The 27117-nt window shown below is 50.6% G+C and overlaps 1 protein-coding gene across 1 annotated transcript in view; it reads right to left on the minus strand.

The window, feature by feature from the left end:
- Nucleotides 1–24589, minus strand: part of FAM78B (family with sequence similarity 78 member B) — an 83579-nt gene extending 58990 nt beyond the window's left edge. The window contains exon 1 of the mRNA XM_020285436.2: nt 23570–24589. Coding sequence (XP_020141025.1) covers nt 23570–23832 — 263 coding nt within the window. The 5' untranslated portion in view covers nt 23833–24589. The remainder of the gene's footprint in view (nt 1–23569) is intronic.
- Between the last annotated feature and the right edge of the window lie 2528 nt (nt 24590–27117).

Genomic DNA, 27117 nt, shown 5'->3' on the forward strand with positions numbered 1-27117 from the left:
TCCCGCCTCGGCCTCCTGGAGTGCTAGGATTACAGGCGTGAGCCACCATGGCCAGCCTGCATTGTCTTTTCCATGCACACGGACAAGTGCAAAGCTGTACCTGCCAGGCACAGACTATAAGTGTCCTGGACTCTGGAGGAGGGACATTACTTGAGGCTAGATCATTTGGAGAAAGGGAGGAGGCAGGCAGGCTGGCAGGTCTTGTTTGGTCCTGCAAAGCTGTGGTATTCTCTGCCTGTCCTGCCTGGGCATGCCATCTGTCAAGGGTCCTGGGTTTCCTCACCCTGGACACAGCTCCTCAATGATCACACTGGCTGCATGGTGAGGGGCACGGTGGCCTGCTCTGACCTGGAGCAGTCAGCATGGAAGCACACAGCTGTGTTGTGGAGATCTATACCTAGGCAGGTCACTAGGGGACACTGTACAATGGGAAATAATTGTTGCTGGTGGGGGGCTAGACCGCACTTAAAGGAGGTTCTAGTGTCCTGAACAACACGGGTCTATTGCAGTCTGGGACGCTGCTCCTAGAAATTGACTTCCAACCTGGGTCTTTAGGGTGACCTCTGCAACCGCAGCCTGGGAAGACTGCATAACCGAGGCTAGGGCATGGGGCAGCAGCAGAGCCCGAAGCCCATGGAGACGCTGAATGGTGACATGTGTGGCACATGGTCCTGCCTATCAAGGGGCATACGATCTAGCTGTGAAATGAGGAAGACCACTTCTATACAAGGATTGGCCATAAAACAAAGAAGCTGGTTTTGTTTTTGATTTGAAGAATTGCTATCATTACTTTCGGCTTGTGTATCACTGTTTCATCTCCTCAATCAAATGATAAGTTCCTCAAGGGAAGAGCCTTGTCTTCTAAATCTCTGACCCTCATACAAGGCGCCCTGTGGAGTGATGTGTGGACAACTGGTTGCAAAAGTGGATCAGTCTTAAAATCTACTGAGTACCACAGGATAGTCCTGAAGGGTTAACTGAAAAGGAACTGCAGTCCTGCCCTGTGCCCGGCAGTGAGACAGGTTCAGGACTCAAACGTGAGTAGCAGATGGTTTCTCAGTTCGAGGATCTCTGTCCAGGAAGGCCTATGGTTTGGTCAACGGGACAAGAGCAAGAGGCCACAGAGCCCAGTGGGTATGAGGAGACAGTCGGGAGCCAGACCATTTAGGTTCAAATAGCAGCTCTTAAGAGCTGTGAGATCTTAGGAAAATCTCTTAATTTCTCGGTGTCTCAATTTCCTTATCCGTAATGTGCCATGATAGTAACAGTGGCTAACACAGCCTTGTTTGTGAGGACTAAATGTATTAAGACACGAAATATTTGGGAACACTGAAGTGTTAGCTATTAACACATGGGAGAGGCTGAGACAGTGGGAGGAAGGGACACCCAATCCAGATTAGGGGACGGCTGCCAGGGAAGGCTGTCAGGGCAGAAGCACAGATGTCTTCCAGGAGAAGGAAGGGTGGCCCTGGCTGGGAACTGCAGGCCACGTTGTATAGCTCTGGCCCAGGTACCGAGGAGGCACTGGCAGGTGAGACAGGCTAGAGATGCCCCTGGATCTCTATCCAGGAAAGGTCAGGCGACCAGAGGCTTGGCATTCCTTGCTAGGGAGTTTGAATTTTATCTTGAAGCGAATGTGGAACTTTAGGCTTTTAAGTAGGAGCAAGTGACATGATCAGATTTATATTGAGATGGCCACAGTGGCTGTGGTGCAGAGGACAGTGGAGGAGGGGAAGAGTTTGGAGCCCGAGGGCAGAGGCCAGGCAGGAGGCCGTGGTGGCAAAGCAGGTGGGAGACGGTGAGCTTGCACTAAGGCAGTGGGACGGAGAGAAGAGGGCAGATATGAGAAAGATTAGGAGGTTGGATGCCAGGACTTGCATGTGCTAAAACACCACGACTAACACTAATAACAGATATTGAGGCCTTAACCACACGCCAGGCCCTGTGCTGAACACTTTGCACGAAGCGTCTCATTTGGTCCTTACTCAAACCCTACGCACCTCAGTGTGTGCGTGGAGGGGGGAGGGCAGGATGGGAGGCAATGGATGCCCATAGGAGCTGCAGGACAGAGGTGACACAGTGTGCTAACTCACGTTTGAGGAAAGTTAAGAAGGACGGTGATTTTATTAAGGAGTCAGTAATGACGAGGCAGCCAAAACAACTGACAAAAGGCACACAAGAAATCCTGGATCCAAATTAATGGGTCCAGTAATGAGGGTTCCCAAGGGACGAAGGGGTTTGGTGGGTGCCCACTTCTAATTATTCAGGAAGCAAAAACTACAGGACTCGAAGACTGACTGACAGCCTGCCCTGTGTGTATGTGTGCATGAGTTGCCTTCACGGATCCGCGCTCAGGCATTTGGAGGGGAGAGAGCTGTGAGGACGGGAGGGGTCTAGGCACGGGCCCCAGCCTCCTTATGAATGATCTTGATGTGGGTGTCACAGGAATGAAATCAACAGATGGCAATACATTTGTAGGAAGTGAAGGAGACAGATTTAAATCCAGAATCGCAGGAGCCCTTCAACTGCTTCTACGCAAGGAAGGCATATGAACATTAAATATTTTTTAAAGCATTAGCTCAATTCTGATCTGCCTCCCTGCACAGGTGGGAGGCAGGGCTGGGAAGGGGAGGCTGGCTGTCCTCATGATGGAGCAGGCAGAATCAGAGTAACGGCGTAGGCAGAGAGGGGAGCAGAGAGGTCCCCATTCATCTTAAGCTGCACTGGCTCCTGACAGACAGGGAGTGGGTGGCTGTTTACCTCTCAAACCTCAGCTATTTTCTTCAGTAGCAAGGTGTAAACTAACTTTCCTCAAGGCAAAATCTTCAGCTGCAAGGTGGAGGGGGGAAGGCACATCACAGGTATGGAGTCCCCAAGGGAAGGGGAGACCTGCCACTTCTTAATGGGAGAAACCTCCTTTCTGTTCTTCACCACGGCACCTCCCTGAGGCTTCTCTGCGAACTCATTCATCCTTCCACGAAAAAGGCAACCCCTCCTCTCACCTGCTGTCCAGGGAAAGGAGAAGTGCTGGGTTTCTCTGGAGAAGCCAGAGGTGGGGTGGGGTTGGGGGGACTGCACACCACCTACTAGACTTGGCCATCACTTCAAAGTTACACATCGGCGCCCAGGGCCTTGGATGTCAAACTACGCCAAAGAAAGCAGGTGGGCAAATGCCCTCAAGCTGGGCTGAATCCATCATAGTCACGGTAAAGGATGTGGCACCCGGATGACCCTGGGACGACAAAGCTTAGCTCCTCTCTGACGTCCACAGACTCAGGAGGCCACAAACTGCAGAAGTCACCGTCCCTGGCCTCACACTCCCATCTCGTCCATCAAAGCTGCTTTCATCAAGTTCACATTTACAAGTAAGAGGTGTCTCCTGAACATGGTACCAAGGCAAGATTTTAGACTTTGGGTGCGCTTTGTGCTTCCGTTCGTCTCACTCTCCTGCCTGAACCCAGCCTTCCAGGGTGCATCTGCATCCTGCCTGCCAGGGCGCCCTGCAGGTGGGTGCCTGGTGCCATCACGGCACCAGCACTGTGCCTATGTTGTCAAGGGAGACACAGCTTCTCCCTGGGCAAAGAGGAGTATGGAAGGGCCTGCATGGTACAGGACGTTCACCTGCCTCTGGTGCATGAGGAAGGGGAGAGATCAATCAGATGTTTCCCCAAATTCCAGCCACTTTATGACTCTAAGACAGGACACAGGGTATTACCTTAGCAAAAATCAGCAAAATGCCCAGTCTTGGACCTGTACATTAGCACAGACAAGCACAAGTAAGACATATTTTTAGCACCAAATGGAGTTCATCCATGCAAGCTTTCCAAATGAAAGGTGACTAACACTTTTTATTTTCCTTCTTCCTCTTCTTCTTCTATTTTTATAGAGACGGAGTCTTGCTCTGTTGCCCAGGCTGCATGCAGGGCAGTGGCACGATCACAGCTCACTGCAACCTCGAACTCCTGGTCCCAAGCAGCCCTCCTGCCTCAGCCTCCTTAGTAGCTAGGATTACAGGCACGAGCCACCATGTCTGGCTAATATTTATGTAGAGATGGGGTCTCATTATGCTGCCCATACTGGTCTCAAACTCCTGGCCTCAAGTGATCCTCCCACCTCTGAGCCACCACACCCAGCAGCTTTTTTCTTGGTTGGCTACACATTAAGCTGATGCTCAAATTCAGGACCTGAAGGTGAGTAGGATGGTAAAGTGGATGAATAGTGGATGATGAGTCAGAAGATACTGCTTTAGTCTTCTGTCTGCTGCTCTGGCTGTGGACAAGTCACATCACTTCCCTGGTCTTAGTGTCTTCCTTTGCAAAAGAGAGATTATAGCTTCTCTACCTTCCTCTTACAGCCACTGCCAGGAGCCAAAGAGATGTTGTGAATGAGAGTGCTTTGTAAGCTTCCACTACCTGTGTGAAGGATGGTTATTATTAACATCGCTTGGAAGGTCCAGAGTCTTCCCTGAGGACAACTCAGGGAGATGCTCTAGGACTTTAGTTTAATGGACTGATGTTGTACAGTTACTGCCACCACCATTTTGTTGAAAAGACTTTTGACCCTAAGGGACAATTTCTATCTTCTTCACTCAGGGTTTTATAGCATCTGGGACCACAAAGCATTATGTTTATTTAGGATACTGCCTGAGTCATTTTTTCTACATTGAATTAAACTCACTGATCTTCACAGCCCCCTGGTGCCTAGCACAGCGCTTGATAGAAAGCTGGTGCTTGATAAGATAATGAATAAAGAGCTGCTGACATTTGCATCCATTAAACTGCAGGGGGAAAAAAAGAGCTGCTGACAAGCTAGTTAGGATGATGCAGTCCTATGGGCAGGAGGATGGACAGAAAGTTGTTCTTGTTCACCAGTTTTAGGAGATTTCTATAACCTGTAAGTGAGATGCAAGCACTTCAAGGTCAGACTGGCACTGAGCCAAGGGCAATCAGGGTCTAGGGCTTCCTATAAAGGTACCCACGTGATTCAGAAAAGGGAGGTTGAGAGTACACAGTGGGTCAGGGGTGGCTCAGGAAGCTGATGCTCAATGGCAGAACTCATGGGGCCACTAGGATGGTAATGTGGCCAAATCATGGATAATGAGCCTTAGGGGACATCTCAGCCAACCTCTCAACACAGGTAGAAATTACCTGAGCGTTGGCATTTATTTCATTTTGGCTGGTAGGACTGTCCTGAGCTTCCTCTTTTGGAAGCTTTAGGTCATTCACCTCCTTCGTACTCAGTGCTCAGGTTCATTGCACCACTTTGTGACAATAACCTACAATCTCTCTCTGCATGGCTGAGCCCCACACCACCAAGCACACACACAAAGCCACTGGGGTTCCTAGAAGGTCTGAGTTCATAACCTAATCTCGGGGCTTTGAGTTCTGTGTCTGGTTCTCGCCTGGCTGGAGTTCTGGAAGGACCAGATCTAGGCAGAAACGATCAGAAAGAACCTCACCCTAGGAGAGGTGGCAGCAAAGAACAAAGTTCAGCTCAGCAGCTCAGTAAAAAGAACAATGGACACAGGGGAGGGAAACTTCATTAACGCCAAGACAGGAAAGGCTGGTTGTGTGTGTGGAGAGCACAGCCAGAGCAGTCCTATGGGCTGTCGAGGGTAACAGCCAACCTCTCTCGCTGGCATGCTGTGGTTGCAGAGATGAACAGCAGGCGCGATGCCAGGATAGCAACGCCTCGATGGGGATCGGTGAGCGGGAGGCACGATGACGTCCTTGCATGGCTGCAGCCCGCTCAGGCCCCACCTTCTCTAGGAACAGACTTCAAGGAGTAAGTAAGTGAGAACCCGTAAGGACTTTAGGGAACTGGGCAGGATTCTGCCTGGAGAAGGCTGGACGGAAAGGCAATTTATGGTGCAGTCATGTGTTCGTTATGGGTCTAGCAGGTTCCCCTGCTCCGGTGGGCCTCCCCGATCAGGAAGGTCACAGTGGACCTGGCACGATGCCAAGCGTAGGTACTTAACACACACCACTTGGCAGGTTCAGCTGTATAAAGGGCTTTCATAAAAATCACAACAAGTTTTTCTTCATAGTATGAAAAATTTCCTAGCATAGTTCCTGGCAGGTATTCAATAAATATTTGTCCATTTTATTTGTTCATCCATTAAAAAAAAAAAAAGTAACAAAATCATGGTGCCTATGACATATCAGGCACTGTTCTAAGCACTTTCTAAATGTTAACTCATTTGGCCGTCCTAACAACTTTATGAAATAGCTATGACTATTACAGGCAGGGCAGCAGAGGTACCAGGAGGTTAGTTAATCTGCCCCAAGACACACAGCTGGCAAGTGAGGAGGCAGGATTTGAACCTAAGGACTAAGTTTCTTCTTCATGGTGCCTCCAGTCAACAAGGAGTTAAGGGCTATGAGTTCTTGGTGACCAGTGGCTTCTGAACCTCACATTCTTTTCCACCGTGGCACGCTCTTCCTGCTAATCTAACACTTCAACTCTAACAACAACGAATCTCCCCCCGTGTGGAGACCCATGCAGAAACCTCAGGCGAACACAAGGAAAGGTACGAGGGGTCTAGAGAGCTGGTAACTCAAACACCTCAACTCTGACACTACGTTTTAAGGAATGCTTTTTCGCTTACTGATAAATCATGATATACCTCCCATATAGCCTAGTACGGTAGTTTGGTAAAAGTGTTTGTGATACATCTTGTCACAAGATGTTCAAATTATTTGCTATTCTCAGCCTTCTCAAGCCCTGCTTAGAAGCTGAGGTTCATTTTTCTTCTTTAGGTGAAGCATCTCTATGCATAATGCCGGTCAGAAGGATAGATTTGGAATTCTTCGAACCTGGTGTTATGTGCTGGTTCTAGCACTGCAAGTTTGGGCAAGTTACATGGTCTTTCAAGAGCTTCAGTTTCTTTAAGTGCGAAATAGAGATACTATGAGTTTGAATGAGCACTAAATGAGATGTTATTTGTGTAAACGAACTAGCATTTCGTGTTCATCTTTGTGCCTATTACGTGATGCATCAACGATGGGAATCTGCATTAGGAGAGGGTTTACCCCAGTTGGGCAGGTGGCTGGGATGCGGCTCAGTCTTCTGATGGGAACTAAGCGGAAAGGAGAGAGAAGACAACTCATTCTGCCACAGGTGCCAGGAAGGCCAGGTGACAACAGGGGCTCGGATCCCTTCCTCCCAATGCAACTGTCCAACAGGTGAGGTTATTCCTGTACACTGTCATCCTGTCACAGACTACGTTTCTCAGAGAAATGGCGAAGGTTCATAAAATTAAATTCATTGCATTTAAATGTCATAAAAAACAAACATTTTAAAATAAACTCCATCCTTTGGGGATATCAGCTTCCTGTATGACCTTGGGCAGTTCCCTTTACCTCTTTTTACCTCTGTTTTCTCTTCTGTAAAATAAAGGAGCCAGACTGGGACCTCCAAGGTCTTTTCAGCTTCTAAAGTTCTATCACTTTCTTTTTCCACTATCAGCTACGGAGGCGAGCATCGATTTGAAATGGGATGGACGGCGTGGCCACTTCCTAACTGTGTAAACTTGCCAAAAAACAGTTCAGCATACCGAGCCCTGGTTTTCTCTCTTGTCATGTGGAGAACAATAATCCCATCTCTAAGGGTGAGTGTGAGACCCTGCAGAAGTAACATGCATGACGCATTTTTGTGAATGCTGGAGTTCTAGCCCAGGCTTCTTCATCAGACTCAAGGTTTATATGGCCCTGACCACACTGAGATGTCCACATCCCAGAACCGCTCATCACAGAGAATCCCCACGTCTCAACTGCATCCCTGGACAGTGTCGGCCTGCTGAGTGCGGAGTGACACTAGGCATGTGTGGCTTCTCGGGGGTCCCTGGCTGCACCTTCCAAATGGCAGATGCCTTGCCTCCTGGTCTCCTCCCACCTCCCCCCGCCCCCTCTGCTGGTCCTTCTCAGAGCCATCTGGAAGAGAAGGAAGCAGACAAGCTGACTGCCTGCCAGAAGCCAAATGCCAGTGCAAAACAAGCCCCGGGGGTAAGGGCAGGGAACAGGTGCAGGGAAACCTGGAGCAAGCGACTTCTCTCTGATGCTGGGGGGTGGGGGGGATACGGAGGATGGCTGTGCTTCCCGGGGGCTCAAGGCATCTTAGGAATGCAGCATCACCTCCGGCAGAATGTCTGGCTTGCCAAGGCAGACTCAGGGCCCTGGAGTGTGTACAGGTGGTGACAAATGCCATAGTCATTCAGCAGAGTCCCTTATGACAGCTCAGAGAAACTGTGTCTGCTGAGGCAGCGTATGCCCCAGTTGGTTGTGCCCAGTGCCCAGTGGGGTGACTTGCTGGACTCTCTCGGCCTTGGCCTTAGACCCAAACCCTCACAGTGCCGTGGCACCCCTCTCCACCCCTAACAGCAGAGTGCTGACAAACCTCAGTCCTTTTTATCAAAGAACCTTGCCTAGACAGGCAGCTTGCTTTGAAAGCCATTCATTCAAACCAGAAAAAATAGCCATTAAAAGCTTACTTTTGTCTATAATTGAGGACCAGAAGAATCCAGTAAACAACTCATAATAGACTAAATATCTTAGAAAACCCCTCCATCGCCAATTTCTTCTTGAGTGTATGATTGAGTTGGCAAAATAAATTCCTAGGGGTCAAAAATGAAGAGGAAAACAAAAAATTAAGAGATGAACAGGCTTAGCCTGAATGAACTGCAAAAGGAGTCATGAACACGATAGCATAGAGAGATTTCAACAGACTTCCTCAATAATTGATAAAACAGATAAAATTATCAAGAATACAGAACATGTGTACAATGCAATTAGCAAGCTTTATCTTATGGACATAAGAAATGCACATTCTTGGCTGGGCACGGTGGCCCACACCTGTAATCCCAGCACTTTGGGAGGCTGAGGTGGGAAGGTCTCTTGAGGCCAGGAGTTTGAGACCAGCCTGGGCAGCATAGCGAGACCCTGTCTCTACAAAAAATAAAAAAAAATAGCTGGGCGTAGTGGCGTGCCTGTTGTCCCAGCTACTCAGGAGGCTGAGGCAGGAGGATCCATCCAGCTCAGCGGTTCAAGGTTGCAGTGAGCTATAATCTTGCCACTGCACTCCACCCTGGGTAACAGAACAAGACCATGTCTCTTAAAAAAAAAAAAAAGAAAGAAATACACAGAAAATCAGAAATATTTAGAAGTTAGACGGATGTACAACCCAGAACTGGGATTTTGATCTGGTATGGAAGTTGATTTCTGCCAAGGAGCTGAAGGCCAGGGAGCTGCACCTCAGTTCTGTGCTGGGTCATCTGGGATGGCATCAGAGAAGAAGCCGAACACTGAGCCTGGAAACCACTGCATCTAATAAGTTGTCACAGTTCAGGTGTTTGATGCTACCCTGTAAACTGGCCTGTGCTCTTGAAACGCTCCCATGAAGACAACCTGTCTCACCCGCTTCTTTGTCTCGGTTTCCTTTCCTACCCGTTTAACCACAGGTATTTCTGATGAATGTTTTTCCAATGTCTTTGCATTTGGGGGATGGCATGAAAACATTCCAAGATGCTGTTCCTCTTTTTGGAAAGCCATTAAGTACCAGGGTGTAACTCTAGATTCTAATTCTGATGACTAGACATTTCAGCAAGCACCAGATGCTAAAGGTAAATCTTGAAGAAAAACCTCTCGGCATCCAATTTCCCTCTCAGAATGAAGATCTAAACATTCCTGCCTTCCGATCCAGATGCATCCTGCTCTTCTTGGCTAGGCAGTGACAGCTCGTTCAATTGTGGGGGCATCTGGGCTAGGACTCCTCAATCAGGAGTCTGAAGTTGTTGATGACAACTGCAAAAACCATAGCCCTTTGTAAGTAGAGAGGAGACCATCTTAGGCTCCAGGTGTTCACAAACAATCCCCAGTAGGGACTGTTTCTGCTTCAAGTGCCAGACCCACTCAACTATTCAACCATTTGGCTAAAGAGCATTAGCTGCTTCATGAAAAAGTAACTATGCACAGATCCCAAGGTTAAAGGTCAATTGATGGGGATGCCACAAAATCTTTGTCATGTGGACAAATGCTATTCTCCCCTTCCATTCAACTTTGAGGGCCCTGTAGCCCAGAAGGAGGCTAAACCCTTCCTAAATCTGCACCATGACCCCTGGCACTCAACCTTCTTCTAGGTCCAACTCTTGGTCTGATTATGGAACAGTTCCCTCTTTGAAAGTCTTTTCAATTGTGATTAAGCAGCCCCACAGGTACCAAGAGGGTCTAGATTCTCTATGGGATTCAGGTACTGGAAAGACAACCTCTCTCAGAGACACCCTGGAAGCCCAGGCACTGGCCGCTGCAGGAGGAGGCCTCCCCTGGCTGTGGAAGGGCCACTTTGGTGTTCCTAGCTTCCCTCTCTTTCCTCTCCGGAGCCTCTTAGCTAAGGCCACTCAGCTCAGCCACCCAACTGCACACATCATCTCAGGGAGCTCTGCAGCAGAGATTATGGTGGCGGCTGTTCTTGGTACCAGGGACAGGGATGAGAGCAGGTACCAGCCTCACCTGGGCTTCCTAGCTCCATACTGGCAGGACAGGGCAGGACAAAGGTCAAGAGCTTGTCTGCCCTTGTGGTGTAGGAACTAGGCCCATCATGGCTTCCCTTGGCCCAGTATATACCCCATTAATGTCCTCTTTTCCACATCTTAGGGTCTACCCTTGACATCCAGGTCTTTCTAATCTTCCTGATGGTTACCAAGACAACAAGGGCAGTAACCCATGCTCTTACCCTTCTCTCCTGCTCCTTCTCTTTGCTACACCCTTGCTGTGAATGAGCCGGCCCTGGGTGCTTGCTGAATCCATTTCCCTTTTCCCTGCTCCCTCTCTGGATTCCAAATCCCACCTGCTCTGGGGAAGTCCTCAAAACTTTGGTCTCAACCGTGTTTCAGCCCACAGCTTTTGGAGATGCACTCATGAGATGAAAAAGCAGAAGCCCAGCCGGGTGCGGAGGGGATGTCGGGGACGGAGTGGCTCTCAGGCCCCAGGAACAGGGTGGGCGACTCTGCTCCTAGTGGGAAGGACAGTGTTGCTCCCCCAGCCGTGGCTCCCTCTGTATCAGTCTCTCCAACGTCAGAGGGACAGGGCGAGCCCAAGACACGGAGCCCGTCAGAAGTCGGAGGATCCAGGAGAACAGCGGTAAGGCCCTGCAGCTTGAAAGAGTGACTGGCTTAAGAAAAGCAGGGGCTCAGAACCTAGGCAGGCAGACACTGGGATGGACACGGAGACGGTACAAGGAGTTAGCCTCGACAAAGGCAGGCAGGAGCCCAGCAACAAATACTGAAGAATCCGGCAGCAGGGCCGATCAGACAGACAGGAGCCCCGAGAGTTACAAGAGTTGAACAGGCCTCACCAGGAAGGTGGGACAACACTGGGATGGGGTCCAATCATCAGTCCAGGAGACCTGAGGATGCCTCCTCTTCCAGGGAGGCCTCCAGGGAAGGCAGGAGCCAGGTCACAGTACAAGTTTTGAGAGGGAGGGCCAGGCTGGAACAGGACTATGCAAGGAGGTGGACTAGCTGACATAGCCCTGGATTTCCAGAGTCCTCACGAGAGGCAGCCTGGAGTGGTACAAAGACTACAGCTTTGGAGTCAGCCAGGCAGGCAGAGGTGACAGGCTGCTCTGAGGTACACACTCACCCACCTCTGCAATCCTTCCTCTATACCCCCTTGGATCCCAACAAGGGCAAAGCAAAAGGTGGGGTGGGCTGGACCAGTTCTCCTCTGCTCCTCCCACCCCGCTATCCTTACTCTCTAGAGTAAGCAGAGCTCATTTAGATCATGCCCCTATGCTAAGATGCCCCAACAAAACAAAGCAACAACAAAAAGAGAACTAAGTAAAACCCAACTAAAAGCCACAACACAGAGTCTCCAGGCTGCTAGGATATCCCTCTCAGACTTCCCCCATCTGTTCTGCTCCACCGGGGCCTCCCAGCTGAGCCCTGCTGTCAGGGGAGGGCCCCTGGCCCCCTCACAATCTGTCATCTTTGACACTACTTGGATCTTTTTTCTTCTGGAGCTGCCAGAAGCCATGAAGATACCTTGCCTGTCTGTGGGCAGGGGGCCGGGAGGCCCGTGCATGCCACCAGCACCTGGGCCGGGGTGGGGGGGAAGAGGATTGCAGGGTGGGTTGTTGGATATCCGGGCTGAATCTCAATTTCTCCATACCTCCCTCCTCCCTTGGGCTGTCAAGCCCTCCCGTCCCTTGCCATCTGCGATGGGTATCTCTGGGGAGCCCCTCTTCTTTCTTGCTTGCTAATCACTGCAGTGTGGACGCTGAAAATGGGCCGGTCTCTCTGCTCCTGGCAGCTGTGTCGACATCTCTTCGGCTGACTTGAGTTCCTCTGTGGGCTGCCGAGGGACGGGTTCCTCCTGCACCCTGCGCCACTTCCTCTCTTGGGCAGATGGCCATCTCTTGCCTGTGGACCTGGACCCTTAGGGAAACAAGATCAGGGGGAGCAGTGATGGAAAAATAGGAGGTGGTGACCACTGGCGACTGCTTTACAGACTATGGGTGCTAGGGGTGCCTCTAGCCTTGACGCTCGGAGTAAAGGCCCGTGGGCCTGAGTCCTGGTCCTACTCTCGCTAGCCTGTGGCATGGCCCCTCTGTCTGTGAAAGGAGCAGTCCGGCTAGACGATTTCCTGCACTGTCCTAACGCCCCATGCATCAAGTACACTTCTGCTGACCTACCACTTGTGTTCTTCTGGCCATTTCTCTACTCTGTAATCTAGATCCTGCTGGGACTGGTCGCTAGTGGCAGTCACCTGCAAGGTAAGCTGGAAGGTGCCAGGATGGTCTCTTTAGTCTGATTCCAAACCCTGGTCTCATCAGCTGAGTGAACCAAGCAGCACTTCAGTTCGTGCTTGTTAACCAACTGGCAGCGAACCGATTTCCAAATCTGGCCCTGTCACTAATTAGCTGGGTAATGCTGGGCAACTGACCCAACCTCTTTAGGCCTCACTTTCAGCACCTCTAATATAAGGAAAATAATGGTGGTACCTATGTCATAGACCATGCATGTGAGGCATCTGGCACTCGTTAAGTGTTCAACAAATAGTTGTCGTTATTGTTATTAAGTTGAGTATCTTGCCTACGATTTCATGAGGAGACAGATGATAAGCAGACTTCCTGCCCACCACTGAAAGTATACAGGTGTCCCAGCAAAAGACAGGCTCCCTGGTCCCAACGGCCAAGAAAGTATCTTTGACAGGGGTTTGGGGTTTAGTTTTGTGGCATGAATCTCCCATCCTCCCTAAAGAATGTAAAGATGGTGCATGGAAGTTTGAAACAGATTCTCAAATCGTGAAGTCATTTCAAAAAAACCAGCTCTTGAATTGGTTTGCCCAGCTCAGGCGTGGAGGCTGCCGTTTGGAATGGAGGTTCAGCAGTGGACTGTCAGGAGGGGGAACAAAGCGAAGCTAAGACCCTGCCCTAACAGAATGAGCGCATCTCACTACCTTCAAGCCTCTCCCTCCCCACCTGTCCCAGGCAAAGCAACATCTAATTTCCCTGTTTCTGGCAGTTCCTGGGCTTGCCAAAGCCTGTCCCTGCTGCCATGCATGCCCCAGAAACCCTGGCCTGCCTGCCCTGCCTGCCTGCCTCTCCAGGACGCTGCAGAAACTAGGGACAGAGGATGCTGATCTACTGCTTCCCATTAGCCAGGCCTCTGACAGCCTCCGAGCACCTTGGCTTGACACAGGCCACGAGCCAGCTCTGGAAGGTCAGGGCCCAGGAGCGGGAGCCAGCGGCTTTCCCAGGCAGGCCTGTCACAGTGACCCCACTGATGTACCTACCATCAGATGGCACATGGCCTTATTTATTTTGTTCAAATCTGACAATCTGAAAATTTCTTTTGCGTTTGCTAAACACATTTAGATGGTGCAGTCTTCTCTCTCTTGTCTTCAGAGGCCATAAATGATGCCATTAGAAGCGCCCACATGCTGGCTGAGCCAGACTTGCCCAATGCACATGGCTCTGAGGATGGCGTCTCTCCCGTCCTCAACTCCCGCCCCTCGTTGGCTGACCATGGACTTGGCACAGGAGGGCTCTGGGGCAGGAGGGGGCAGGCCTGGGCAGCAGCCTGATTCTACCGTGCTTGCCAGCATGACCTTGAGCACATGACTTAATCTCTTTGGACCTCAGCTTGCTTATCTAAAATGGGAAAAACTGTCACCCTAAATATGTTTCATGATTATTGTGAGGTTAATTATGTGAGGTCCTCTTACAAAGAGACAAAATCAAGAAAGGGGCTTGGAAAGAATAAAGCATATTAAAAATAGCTGTAGACATAAATATTTCAGATGTTGGTCTCATCTGTCCATCCAAGCTGGAAACTCCACAACCTTCCTGAGCACAGACAGCCAGGCTCACCTGCTCTCGCCACACCCCACCCTCCAGTCCTTGGTTTGGGCCAGCCCCTTCCCTGAGCCCACTGATCCTGTCATCAAGGGAGGGCTCAGGAGTGGGCGGGCAGTCCCCACAGGGACATGGCTAAGCTGCAGGCATCATGCCCAGGGATCAGGAACAGTTGGGGTCCTGGATGCTGCCCAGAGTCCCCAGCTTGGAGCAGAGCTGGGAGGGTGACTTCTGGGTGGGATGGGGGGTCTCTATCGCCCTCCTCTGAGTATGAGCGGAAAGCAGCCCTGGCTCCAGAGGTACAAAGCGAGCCTTTCTCCTCTCCTCCAGCTCTAAGTGGTGGCTGACATGTCAAGAATCCCTCTCCAGAGTCCGAATGCTTCTCCGCTCAGGGAACCTTCAGGGCCCCTACCACAACCTCCCTGATCCTTTAGGCTGAACTGGAGTCACCCTCTAGTACTAACAACAGACATGCTCTGCAATAATAAAAGTAACATGTACACAGCACATTACGGTTCGGAGAGCCCTTTCCCATTTTCCATTTCACTTGATTCCTAACCTCTATGAAAGAGACAGGATAGATCCCATTATTGCCCACTTATGTACAGCCAAACTAAACACTGAATTGTTAAGGGACCTGCCAAAGGCCACACAGCTGGCACTGGAACCCAGATCTTCTGACTCAAACCCCTGGCCTGGGAAGCCAACAGCTAAATCTTCAACCAGCACAGTGAGCATCTCCAGCTGGCTCGTATCCCAGAACCTAAAGGAGGGAGCAGGGTCCGCCTGGCTAACACGACGGCCTGAGGGGCCTTGATAAAAGGCACAGTACAGGAATTCCTGGGAGCCAGAGGTATGTCCAATGAGCTGATGGTAGAGCCAGGGGTCCCTTCTACCACCAGAAGGGAATCCTCTTTCTCCTTCTCTTCCTAATCACCCACTCAAACAATAACTGTCTGGAGGGTATGAGGGATGGACAGAGCTCCACAAGCAGTACCGGGGGGGGGGGGGGGGGTCTGGGTGGCTGTGTGCCGGGGCCCAGGGCTACCCGTTAAGGCCCACGTGGGCCCACAGGAAAGTTCCCGGAGGTGCAGGCACAGGGCTAAACCTTGCAGCCCAGACCAGCCAGCTTGTGGCCCGACTGCCGAGAGTGGTGCCCCCTGCTCCCAAGGAATGAACCCTTCGGTACGAATGGAGCTTGTTCCCGCCACCTTTGCTCCTGGCCTCTTACAAAGGTGTGGCTCTTACGGCTAATCACTCACGGCATTCTCGGGGGAAATTCAAAGAGGTGCACGTACAGTATCTCAGAGCAACTTAGTTTCCAAAGAAGTGAGGAAACAGACAAATCAGAAAAAAAAACAAAAAACAATAAAGCTAGGTCCATTGTTATTATTATTAATATTCTGCAGAGCAAGTTCAGACAGTCTCCTTCCTGGGAGGTAAGGCAGTCTATCAGAAATAGAGTAGCCAGAGGACATGGGCCTGACTCCTGGCCCGGCTACTTGCTGGCCAGGATGCCCTGGGCTAGTTTCTGAGCCTCCCCGAACCTTGCAAGAAAAGAAACCCCCTCAGTGAGGTCATGTATGGAAAGCACCCGGCTTGGTGCCAGGCACACAGATGTTGACTGTGTGTTCCTTTATTCTTCTTTCCCGCCCAAGGAGCATCTCCCAGACGACAGGCTTCCCTTCATGTGGACAACTCTCCCAACACAGGCACACTCACACCCTGCTTTCCTAACGCCCATAACATAACAGCAGCAGCAACTCTAGAACCATCCTTAAAGACCACATGGGTTTGGACTGTCCCATGACTCTACCCACGTGGAGGAAGACCCCACCCTGTGAGCCACTCTCTCTGCCATTGGTGTGCAGCCTCCAATCCCCCACCCCCCGCAAAGGCTCTGCCTCTGTGAGGTTCACCAGAACGCTCTGTTACTGATCTCCCGTTATTTCTCCTCTCACACGGGTCCATAATAACTAACTTATAAATTACAGCCACTTCCTGTAGCCTGTTTTGTGTTAATACTGCTGCGACAAGTGTACAGCTTAGTGTTACAGCTCTTGACCAGGGAAAGAACAGAGCAGCACATGAAGAGTCGGAGAACAGTCTTTATTCTTCCCACAGGCTCAACCCAACAAGTGTTACAACTCTCTTCAGGACTTCCGATCTTCTGACCCCCCCCTTCCTTGTTCTCCTCCTGCTTTTATACCCTTTGTAGGGCTCAAAAAGCATCCAATCAACTACAAGCTTTAACATCCAATCAACATCAAGCTTTAACATCCAATCAGCAACAAGCTTTAACATCCAATCAACAACAGTGGGATTCAAAAATTACCCAATCAGGATCACGCAAGCAGCGTGCCCTCCAACTGGCCAAGCGCAGCTCTGGCCAGCAGAGATGCGGAGCAACGGGAGGCAGCAAGCGGCCAAGTCCCAGCTCCCAACATTTTCCGTGTCAATACACCATCAGGAATCGTGGCCCCTCTGTTATCTGTGACCACTTTTCTTATCACTGTGGTAAAGCGGCCAAGGGAAGAAGGAGGCTGCTAAGAAGGAAGCCACAAAATCACCTACTTGGGGCCTTTGGGCAACCCTAGACTTCGGCACAAGAAGCTTTGCGGAAAAGAGCTCCGTGCGCCGTTACAGCAGCCGTTAACTATTCATACTAGCTTTTCTGGTACTGACAGGGAGGGCTGATTGGTCTCCACTACAGGTCAAGCTGTGGCAGTACACGGGAAGCCAGGACACAGGTCAGAAGACACAGCTTACAGTCCCAGTTTGGCCACTTACTACATGTATGGCCTTAGGCAAGTCATGGAAGCCCAATTTCCCCATCAGTGAGATCAGCACGATTTCAGTACCTAGCTCCCACGATGGCTGGGAGGCTCAGATGAGATCAGAGGGCAGCACAAAGGAGAGGAAAGGGGATATTTGGGATCCTATATCCTACACCAGTTTTTGCATTTCCTTATCAACTGCCAATCTTTATCCTTAACCTGGCATGTGACGCCTTTGCAGACCCAGCCCCAAAGACAGCATTTGCTCCTGCTGCCTGGGGAAGGTCACTGAGAGCCCAGTGCCCTCCCAGCAGCCCATGTCCTGCCCCTGCTTTCCCCAATCATCCAGCAGATTGGCATCCCAGTTTACACAAGCCACATTTGTTAACTCCCTTTCTACTTCTTTCCCTAATCATTTGTTTCCTCTCCCATCTCTCCATCCCCCTCCACCTCCAGAGTTGTGCTTTATCTCCAGTGAGCTTAATGCTTCCCTGATAAGACTGGTTAATCCTCTGCTGCTCCTCTTTTGCAGAGATGGAGGAGATTAGAGGCAAAGGGTTAGGCCATCTCCCCTTCAAGGGCATTCAGGACTTTAATAAAGGAATTGGCTCCTGCTTTCCCATATGATACTCTAGATCCGGGTTTCTTGTGTTTCTGGTGAGGAGCAGCTCTGGCTACTTCCAGATCATGACCCTCCTGATGGGTGCAATGGGTAAGGGGGGATGGGTACCGATTGGGCAAATGGCCTGGAGACTCAGACCAGGCTCTCTGGACAGATGAGTCGAGCTGGTCCTCAAGAGCAAAATGCCTAAAGGACACATCTCTATGACCAGTGAGGCCACACTTAAAGCCACACTGGACATGCAGCAGTATGCACCTGGTAACAAAAAGGGGAGCTCTAGCTTGGGGGAAATGACTCTGCCAGGCAAGGCCTTCAAGACTTCTCTTCTGCAAGTCGTGAGGGATTCACCAGTTAGTGGCGCAGGTGCAGCAGTGCTACATCGAGGGTCCTACACTGTGTCTCCTGGGGCACACGCCCAGTGCTACTTCACAGCAGGCAGGTGTATAGGTGATGTGACAGTGAGGCTTCAGTGTCTGCTGAACACTACTCCTGGTGTACAGAACGCTGCAAGGAGACAGAGGAAATGACAGACACAAGCCCTGTGCTAAGGACCAGGACAAAATGACACACAGGCACAGTGCAGCTGAACTGTACATGTTACTGCAAGCAACTCTACCGGACTGTCGAGTTCAAGAGCTTTGTGAGGTTAGGCTTAGGCTTAAAATGAAAAGCTAATTTTGAAGACACATGATTTATAAAGAGGACATAGACTATCTGAGGTCATAAAAATGGCTCATTTATTTTGAAAAGATGTTTATTGAACATTTGCCGTGGGCCACGCACTGTTCGTAGAGAACAGAACGAATATATCTGCTTTCCTGGAATTGATAGTCTAGCAGACAAGTCAGAAGTTAAGTGAACAATAGTATTCTCACTAATTGAATAAAGACAAGAACAGGGCATTGTGAACGAGAAGAACAGGAGGACCCTAACAAAAACTGTGAAATCAGGGGCGGCCTCTCAGAGGAGGTGATGGCTGTGCCCTTAATGAGGCGTAGGGATTAGCTAGAACAGGGAAGGCAGGAGAAGCATTTCAAATGGAGAGCAGCATATGGAAAAGTTCTGAGTTGGGATAAAGTTGGTTCCTTTGAAAAGCTGGAAGAAGGCTGGCATGGCTTAAGAATAGAAATTCAGAGAGTGGGAAGAGATTTTTGAATTGTATCCTAATTGTGATAGAAAGTTAAGCAGGGAAGTGATAGCATCTATGTTTTTAATATATCACTCTGGCTGCTGTGGGGGAACCAGACTGGAGGGAGGGCGAGAATGGAGGTGGCAAGTATAGTGAGAAAGCTTCTGCAGGGGCAGGTGACAAGTGATGGTGACATGTCCTAAGACGGTGGCAGGGGACACAGAGCATGGTGGCTGGATTACAGGTATATCTTAGAGATAGGATTAGTAGGATTTGACGATGGACTGGATGTGCGGGGAAGTATCTAGAGTGACACACAGATGTTTTACCTTGAGCAACTCAGGGAGTAGAGGCGTTATTTACTAAGTCGGGGAGGAATGGCAGAGGTGCAGATTTCGGGTAGGAGTTGTAACAGAGATCAAGAGTTCAGGTTTGGCTACCTCAAGCTGGGGATGTCTTTCAGGTGGCTACGTGGAAACTGTGCAGAGACACACACACCCCTAGACCGGACTTGGCCGTGTATCACAGACCGGAGTTGGCCGTGTATCACTTCCTGCCACTGGCATGGAAGAAATTATGCAGGAGAAGTACAGAATGAGAAGGAAAATGTCCTGATGAACTATATTTTGAGGTGAGAGACAAAGAAATGGCTGGAAAAATAGCATGGAAGCTAAAAGATGGGAGCGATTCAGGACAGAGGATTCTGTGGAATACTGCTCGAAGGTGAAGGTCTCTCAAAAGTGTCTGCTGCATTTGACAACATGGATATCACAGACAAACTTAGCAAGAGCAATTTCAGAATGAATAGAAACCAGCTGGGATTGCACTGAGCGGGCAACAGGGGGTTGGGTGGAGTCAAATCCTCAACAACCTTGGCTGTGAAGGAGGAATAGAGAGCCAAGCAGGAGCTGTCTCCCAAAGGACAGGAGTGAGCTATGACCTCCTAACGTCTTACCCAGGCCAAAGTTTTCCAAATTGGCATGTGAGATGGCTCCCACACTATCAGCCCTAGGCTGACCATCGGAGCGTTCCCTTATATCTCTGCAAGACAGCGCACATGGACTTAGAGAATGGGAGGGGCCGTTAGCTAGCACCAGCTTTCCCCTCTCGACCTGGGCTTCACCTCATTCATCCCCGGCACAAGAGCCCCTTTCTTGTTCAAATCGCACTCAGGAAACCTCTCCGGTGTGGTGTTCCGGTATTTAAAACTGTTCAATCATTAAAGTCTCCTGCCTCTAATGGCAAGCTCCTGCATACCCACAAGGTATGAAGAAGGTAGGGAGGAGAGCCTCCTGAACCCTCTGCCTGGCCAAGAAGATCTGACTTTAACCTTCTCTCTTCTGGACTGTGTTGTCCTAGGCCCACCCAACAGACCCCAAACTACCTTTCAGAACCCATCTCCTACTCTTCTCCTTCCTGCACACTCCACTCCAGCCTGCTTATGTGCCCTTAAAACACCTGATAGTTTCCTACGTCCATATATTTTCTAGTTTCCCTTTGGAAGTAGTCCCTCCTGCTTGCCTAGCTGAATGCTCTCCATCCTTCATAGTCGGGCTTGAGTCCATTCATCTCTAGAAAACCCTGCCTGGGCACCCAGCTCTCTCTCTCCCATACTGCTGAGGGGCACTGGTTTTCTCTGCATGCATCCATACCTGTCCTACAATGACGAGCGGGACTGCCTGCATATTCCTTTGTTTTCTTTGGTAGTGCCTATACATCAGAGACACTTTGGTAAGTATTTATTTATTTATTTATTTATTTATTTTTGAGGCAGAGTCTCGCTTTGCTGCCCAGGCTAGAGTGATGGTAAGTATTTATTTATTGACAGGTTGGCTGAGAAAAGCCAGGGGCCCTTCCTCCCTGAAGGATGAAGACTTGCAGCAGGCTGTTCAAGGCTGCAGGAGCAGGATTTGCCAGGGCCAAATGAGAAAAAAAAAACAGGTGCCGCAAAGTATTCACCAGCCTGGATTCTACAAAATCACCTGAGAATTGCCAAGTTACTGAGTTCGAGTTCAAAGTAAGCTCTGGCCATCAATTATTTCAAATGGTCTTTTAGAAGCCTATCCCTTCTTGGAAATGTTTAAAATTTAAACTACAAAAGCTCATGTTTTCTTTTAATCCCTTAGATAGATGTTTATTGCCATTTTAAGCTGTGGATTTGCTCTGGCACAGCCCTTTTAAAGATATTAAAAAGGCAACTTTCAAACCCAAACCTTTTAACTGTATCATGGTTCGTGAGACAGAATATTGCAAGGTCGTGAAAATTCAGCCTGCCGGTGTTTTTTTCCACTTGAGGTACTGGCTAAAGTAGACGTAATAACTAATGGACGGCATGGACTTTCATGCAATATGAGTTCCCATTAAAAAGTTTACGCTGGCAAAGTTTTCAGGGAGTAAACATTTGTGGAAATTGATTCAATCAAATCTGGGCTCCAAAGTGCCCTTAAACATACAGCAATACTGCAACCACGAACAGACAGGTAGACTCTGGACACAGATCTGTAATAGCATGCTTCATGATTTCTTGGAGACTATTTTTGTTCCCTTGAATCAACAACAGGAAAACCAGTGGCAGTTTAAAAACAAAACCTCTTTCCAAATCCTAGATGCAAGGATTTAGTGGGGAAGGGTCAGAAATACTACTGCTATGGGTTCATGCTCATTAAAGTTGGTTCCAAGTGGGCGCACCCTCCTATACATTCATGGAAGTTCAACTACCATGTCTGTTCATATCTTAACTGCACTTCTCCTGAGGTCAAGTACATTTTATATTTTATGGAAAGAATTATTCATTTTATATATATATACTTTTACTGATTTACAAACGATCTGCAGCAACAGAGAGCCCCAATGTGCAGTTTTGGGAAAAGTGAGGCTGCCACTGCTCAGTGACACTCAGTATAACTGCTCTTTCAGGGGCCCCAGGCTTCAGGGACAGCAGTTACTGTCCTCCAGCAAGATCACCCACTGTTATCAGTGTGAGGCCAGGGAATGAGAGGGAGGGCCCTTGCCCTGCCTGTGGCTTTCCCTGACTTGGCTGGAAATACTAGGTTTAATTAAAAAAAAAAGTAGTTTTAATAGACACGTGTTCAGATATAATCATTCTTCTGAAGGTGTGTCTGTTTTTAAATGGCATGATTCACCCAAAATAATATATCCCTAATTTTTTTTTTTCACATTTAGCTATCTTCCAGAAAGAGAACACAGTGTGCAGAAGCATATTGGAAATCGGTCCTCACATTTCTTCCCTAGGAATGAGCTTTCTCCAGCATTGAGCTTTTATGCTTAAAGAGAAAAGTGCAAAGTCTTTGGGAGGAAAAAAGAAACAAAACGACCTGTCAAAATTTCTTTTAGCGCCTATGACTAGTGTTAACTTACATGCTCTCAGAGTGCAATAAAAAGCCTCCAAACTGCTGCTAAAAAGATGATTTGACCTTTTAAAATGGGAACTCCCCCACCCCATGCCCATATTAAACAGATGAACCTTGGGAGCTCTAGAGTTTTAGATTAATAAATGAAATGAGGTTGAATTCCAGAAAAAGGGTTTCCCTACAGGCTGTGGGATAATTAGGGTGTTCTAGACCTACATTGTAACAGCAGGTAGAATGCAGGCCCCAAACCTTTTAGCCATTTTAGTTGCCAACTACTCAGAGTCTGGTTCTGAAAGGAGGCGGGCAGGGAGTTATGAAAATTTAGCAAATGAAACAGTCCCAGACGCGACTGCCCACCGCAGCCTGCGGTTCGGGGACAGGCTGTCGGCCCCTGACGGCCAAGGAACCGCGGCGATCCTGGGTCTCCGCCGCAGCCGCGAAACCAGGCGCGCACCAACGGCGCTGCTGAAAGAAGTTGGAGAGCTCCCAGGTCGCCAACAAGATTCGGCGGTGGGCGCCGGGGAATCCCTTCCAGCGCCGCAATTAGGAAACTTTTGAAAAGTAAAGACCCCAGACAAAAGACCCATCCCTTCCTTGAGCATAAGAAACACCCCGCGCCACGCCAGCTGGAGACTGCTCGCACAAGGCCATCCGCCCTGCTTGGCCGGGACGCGCCCGGTGCCTTCCAGCTCCTAGCAGAACTGGTCCAAGGGGGCGCGGAGCCAGAGAGGCAGGTCTGCCGGGGTTGCGGCTCCAGACAGAAATGCCTCCGGCCTCCCTGGCCTGGGGGACAAGGGCTTGGATTCAACAGTCGAGGGGGCAAGGGCTGAACCACCAACTCCAGCTCAGACGCCCGGGACCTACTCTTCCAAGCCCGCTCCAGTTTCTCCAAAGGACGCGCGGCACAGCCCATGCGCCCCCGGCACTCCACTCCACTCCTCTACGGTTCCCCCCAAACTCTTCCCGGAGAGCCCCACAAAGCACAGAAGGCGCCCTGAAACTCCCAGGGCACTCGCCAGCCACCCCCACCTCCGCCTCCTGAACCCTCCTTGCCGCGTTCTTCCCGCCCCGCACCGTTCTCCTCGCGTTTCTGGGGAGTCAGAAGCAAACCACGAGAAAATGCCTTCGCGAGGAGCCTCCCTACACCCGCCCAGTGACTGAAACAAAAGCGCAGGGAGGAGGGAGGTGGGAGAGGAGGCGGGAGGAAGGTTTAGAAAGAGGATGGGGACAGCGGTAAGAAAAAGCTGGGGGGTGGGGGTCAGGGTGGAGTGCGGAGACGGGGGCCGGGACCCGCTCCGGCGCCGCGCGGTGGGTAGCTTACATGCCCAGGTCGCTGTAGGTGTTGAAGAACTCCATCTGGTTGCACGCCTGGATCCAGCCCACCACCCAGGTCTCGTGGCGGGGGATGGGGGGCATGACCACGCGGGCTGAGGCTTTGAAGTAGGGGGTCTTGTAGCGCAGGACGATGGGCGAGGTCTCCTCGATGCGCGTGGGGCACTGGTCGATGGTGGCGCACACATCGTACACCACGATGTTCTCGCGCCGGATCCGCGCCTTGCAGGTGATGCTTTGGATACAGCCCATCCTGCCGCCCGGCGCCGGCGCGGCGCGGCGTGGGGCAGCGCGGGGGCCCGCGCGGGCAGCCGGGGGCGCCCGTCACGCCGGCATGGCTACGCGCCGCTCGCTCCCGGTGCGGCTCAGCTCGTGCCTAGGAGCGGGGAGCAGCCGCCGGGCATCCTCGGGGAAGCCCCCTCCTCTCGCCGCCGCGCGGGGTCCCCGCTGCCCCGACGCCCGCCCACGCCCGCCCCCTCGCTCCAGCAGGGCGCACGCGGTGTGCGCTCCTAGGAGGCGGCGGGTGCCCTCGCCGGCTCCGGCGCCCGGGCGGAGGGCAGGGAGGGGAGCGGCGCTGCGAGCAGTGGTGCCCACCCCGGGCCGGAGCCCCCCGCCCCTCGCCGGAGAGGAGGAGGCGGCGGCGGCGGCGGCATGGAGCCGGGGGAGGGCGGCGGCGGCAGCGCCCGGTCTATCTGCCTCCGCGGCGGCAGCAGCAGCAGCAGCCGCCGCCGCCGCCGCCGCCGCATGAACCTCTGCACCGCGGCTGCCCCCCGCGTGCAGCGCACCCAGCGGCGGGCGAGCGGGCCGCCCGAGCCGCAGGCGGAGGCAGCGGCGGCGGCGGAGACCGGCGCGCCCGCCGGCCCCGCCCCGTAGCCAGACCGCGGCGACACTCCTCGGCCAGGCAGCTCGGGCCTTGGGGGGCGCCAAGGGGCTGTGGCCCGGGCTGGAGGGCCCCGCCGGCCGGGGCCGCCCGGAACGTGCTCCGCGGAGGAAACTGGCTGTACGCCATGAGTTTTGTCCCTCTCCGGCTGCCGTCCGCGTGGGGGGGGGCAATGTGTAAGGGTGGGGGTGTTTAAAGGGCCGCTAGCGCCGGGGTGGGGCCCGGCACGTGGGGCTGGGCCGGGGCGGGGCGGGGCACGGGTGGGCGGCGCCCGCGGGTGGGGGTGGGGCGCTGGGGGGGGTGGGGCCGGGAAGGGCGCGGCGCTGCCCGGAGTCCGGCGGGAGCCCTGCCCCGTGTTGAGGGTGGGGAGTTGGCCTTTGGGGCAGCAGAAGGATTCGGGGAGCAGCTTTAGCTGAGACTGGTCGTCATTTATAATTTAGCTTGTCAGGTTAAATTTAGGCTTGAGCTCCCCTAGTATCCTGTCTTCAGTGGAAATACCTCTTTCTCTCACTGGGTTTGTTCTGGAAGCTCTTGTTTCCACCGCTGTGTGCATAGTAAGGGTACCTGAAGAATGCCACCGCACTCCAACACCGGGCCACCAGAATGCCAGAGTTTTGGCACGATGTTGGACATTGTGTATGGTGCAACCACTGTCATGTGTCTGGTTTTGCTGTCTAAGGTGCCAAACAGGAAAAACATTTTGCTGATGCTTTTACTGGGCATCTTACATTTATATTTTCAGAGACAAACGCTTCCTTTTAAGTATTTCTTCCATGATCTTTGAACATGTGCTGGATCTGGTGGTGCCCAAGTGTGAAATGCTCTTGACTAACAGGCCACAGGAGGCTGCTAGAGTTAGTCTTTAGCTGGGACAGATGTGATGAGTAATTTAAAAATGTAAAAGCGCCCTTCATCTTTGTTTTAACTTTTTTTTTTTAACACCTTGGCTCACTTTATAGTTAACAAAAAGGCAGGGTTTTTTTTTTTTTTTTTCCCTTTTATGACATGCCTCTCTCATTTTATCATGCAGCCACAGACTTTGGTCACTGGTGCTTTTATTCAGCAAACACTGACTGCCTGGCAGGAACCTAGTGCTAGGTACTAGGGATTCAAAGTTGCACAAGAGCAAGCACATGGATCACTGGAGAAGATGAACATGTTAATAGGTTGTTCCAGTAAACTGCAGCATGACACAACAGAACCCGTGCTTTATAGGGATGTGTATCCAGTGCCATGGGAGGCCAGACAGGAGAGCCACTGAGACATTTACACATGGGCCTGCCGAGGCAGTAACATTTGAATTGGATCCTGAGGGACTGATAGAGGCTCGCTGAGTACAGGGAAAGGGACCAGAGTCTGACAGATGCAAAATGCATAGAGGTATGAGAGAACTCAGCATTTTCTGAGGGAGAAACAGCTCACAGTCAAGGCATTTCTCAAAATGTTATGTGCCATCGGCATCAGAAACACAGTCCAAAAATCACTTGTTGATAGGACCCTATCTTAATCTTCAGAGGATGCCAGCGAAGGCAGGACTTTGAGAAAAACTACTCTGTATGAACCTAGAGGACAGAGCAGGCAGGGGGTTCAGGATATTGTGAGGACAGATGATTTGGCCTTGAGCTGGGGCAGTGGCATGGGGCTGGGGAGGCCTGGCTGCATTTGAGAGTCATTTAGGAAGTAAAATGGATTTACTTGGTAACTGATTAGATGTTGGGGAGAAGGTCTAGAAGGCCAACTCTGAGTTTTCTCGCTTCGGTGATTGAATATAAGTGTTCAGAACAAGCAGACAGAAGTGGAAACGTACTGGGGTCTGTGGGCGAAGTCATGTTAAGTTTAAGGTTCTTGGAGGGCATTTTAGGGAAGGGGTCAGAGTTTGGGTTTCAGGAGTTATTAGGTTCCAGGAAATAGACCAAAGGGAAAGCATTCAGTTGGAGAATTAGTTTACTTGTCAGGCTGCAGTTTTGTGGCTAAATACTTTTTTTGTCTTCTGGTGACTGACACATGTTAAACTATCATAGACAGTAAAGAGAATGGTAGCCTTCCCCCAATTATAGGAAAATCATGTAAGGGAGAATATGTCTTATTTTTCAAACTTAAAATAAGACCTTGTTATATCCAGTAGAGTGCCAATAAAATATAATGTTATTCACAGACTTGGACCCTTGACATTCTCAAAAGGTTCATCCATGACCTTGGTGATTCTCCAAAATCATGAATGTCATCATGGCATATAATTTCCACCATAAAGTGCAGTAAAGCGTAACTGAAAAATGTAAGAAATCCTTTCAGACTCTTAATGGTTCTATAAATATGGGGCCAAGGTAATTTCTAAAGCTATTTTAATAAGTTTTGCGATTAAAATAAACTCTTTACTTCATTACTTTATATCTTTACCTTATTAACTCCATATTTTTTTTTTCTGTAAAGAAAAAAATTAATCACAGTATGAGAATTACTGTGCAGATGTCAATGAGAAGAAAAGAGCTAAGCTGTACTGGGACACAAATGCCAGGTGTTCAGTACGGTCCATCCAATAGCTAAGTGCCTGGCAGGTACATTCTGGCCTCCTAGCAGCCCATTCAAAATTGTGTCTTGGCAAATTACCTCATGACAGGGACCTTTCAGGTCACTCACTGGAGACAATTATCATTCAT

The sequence above is a fragment of the Microcebus murinus genome, chromosome 2 (assembly GCF_040939455.1).
Source record: "Microcebus murinus isolate Inina chromosome 2, M.murinus_Inina_mat1.0, whole genome shotgun sequence".
Classification (NCBI taxonomy): Eukaryota; Metazoa; Chordata; class Mammalia; order Primates; family Cheirogaleidae; genus Microcebus; species Microcebus murinus.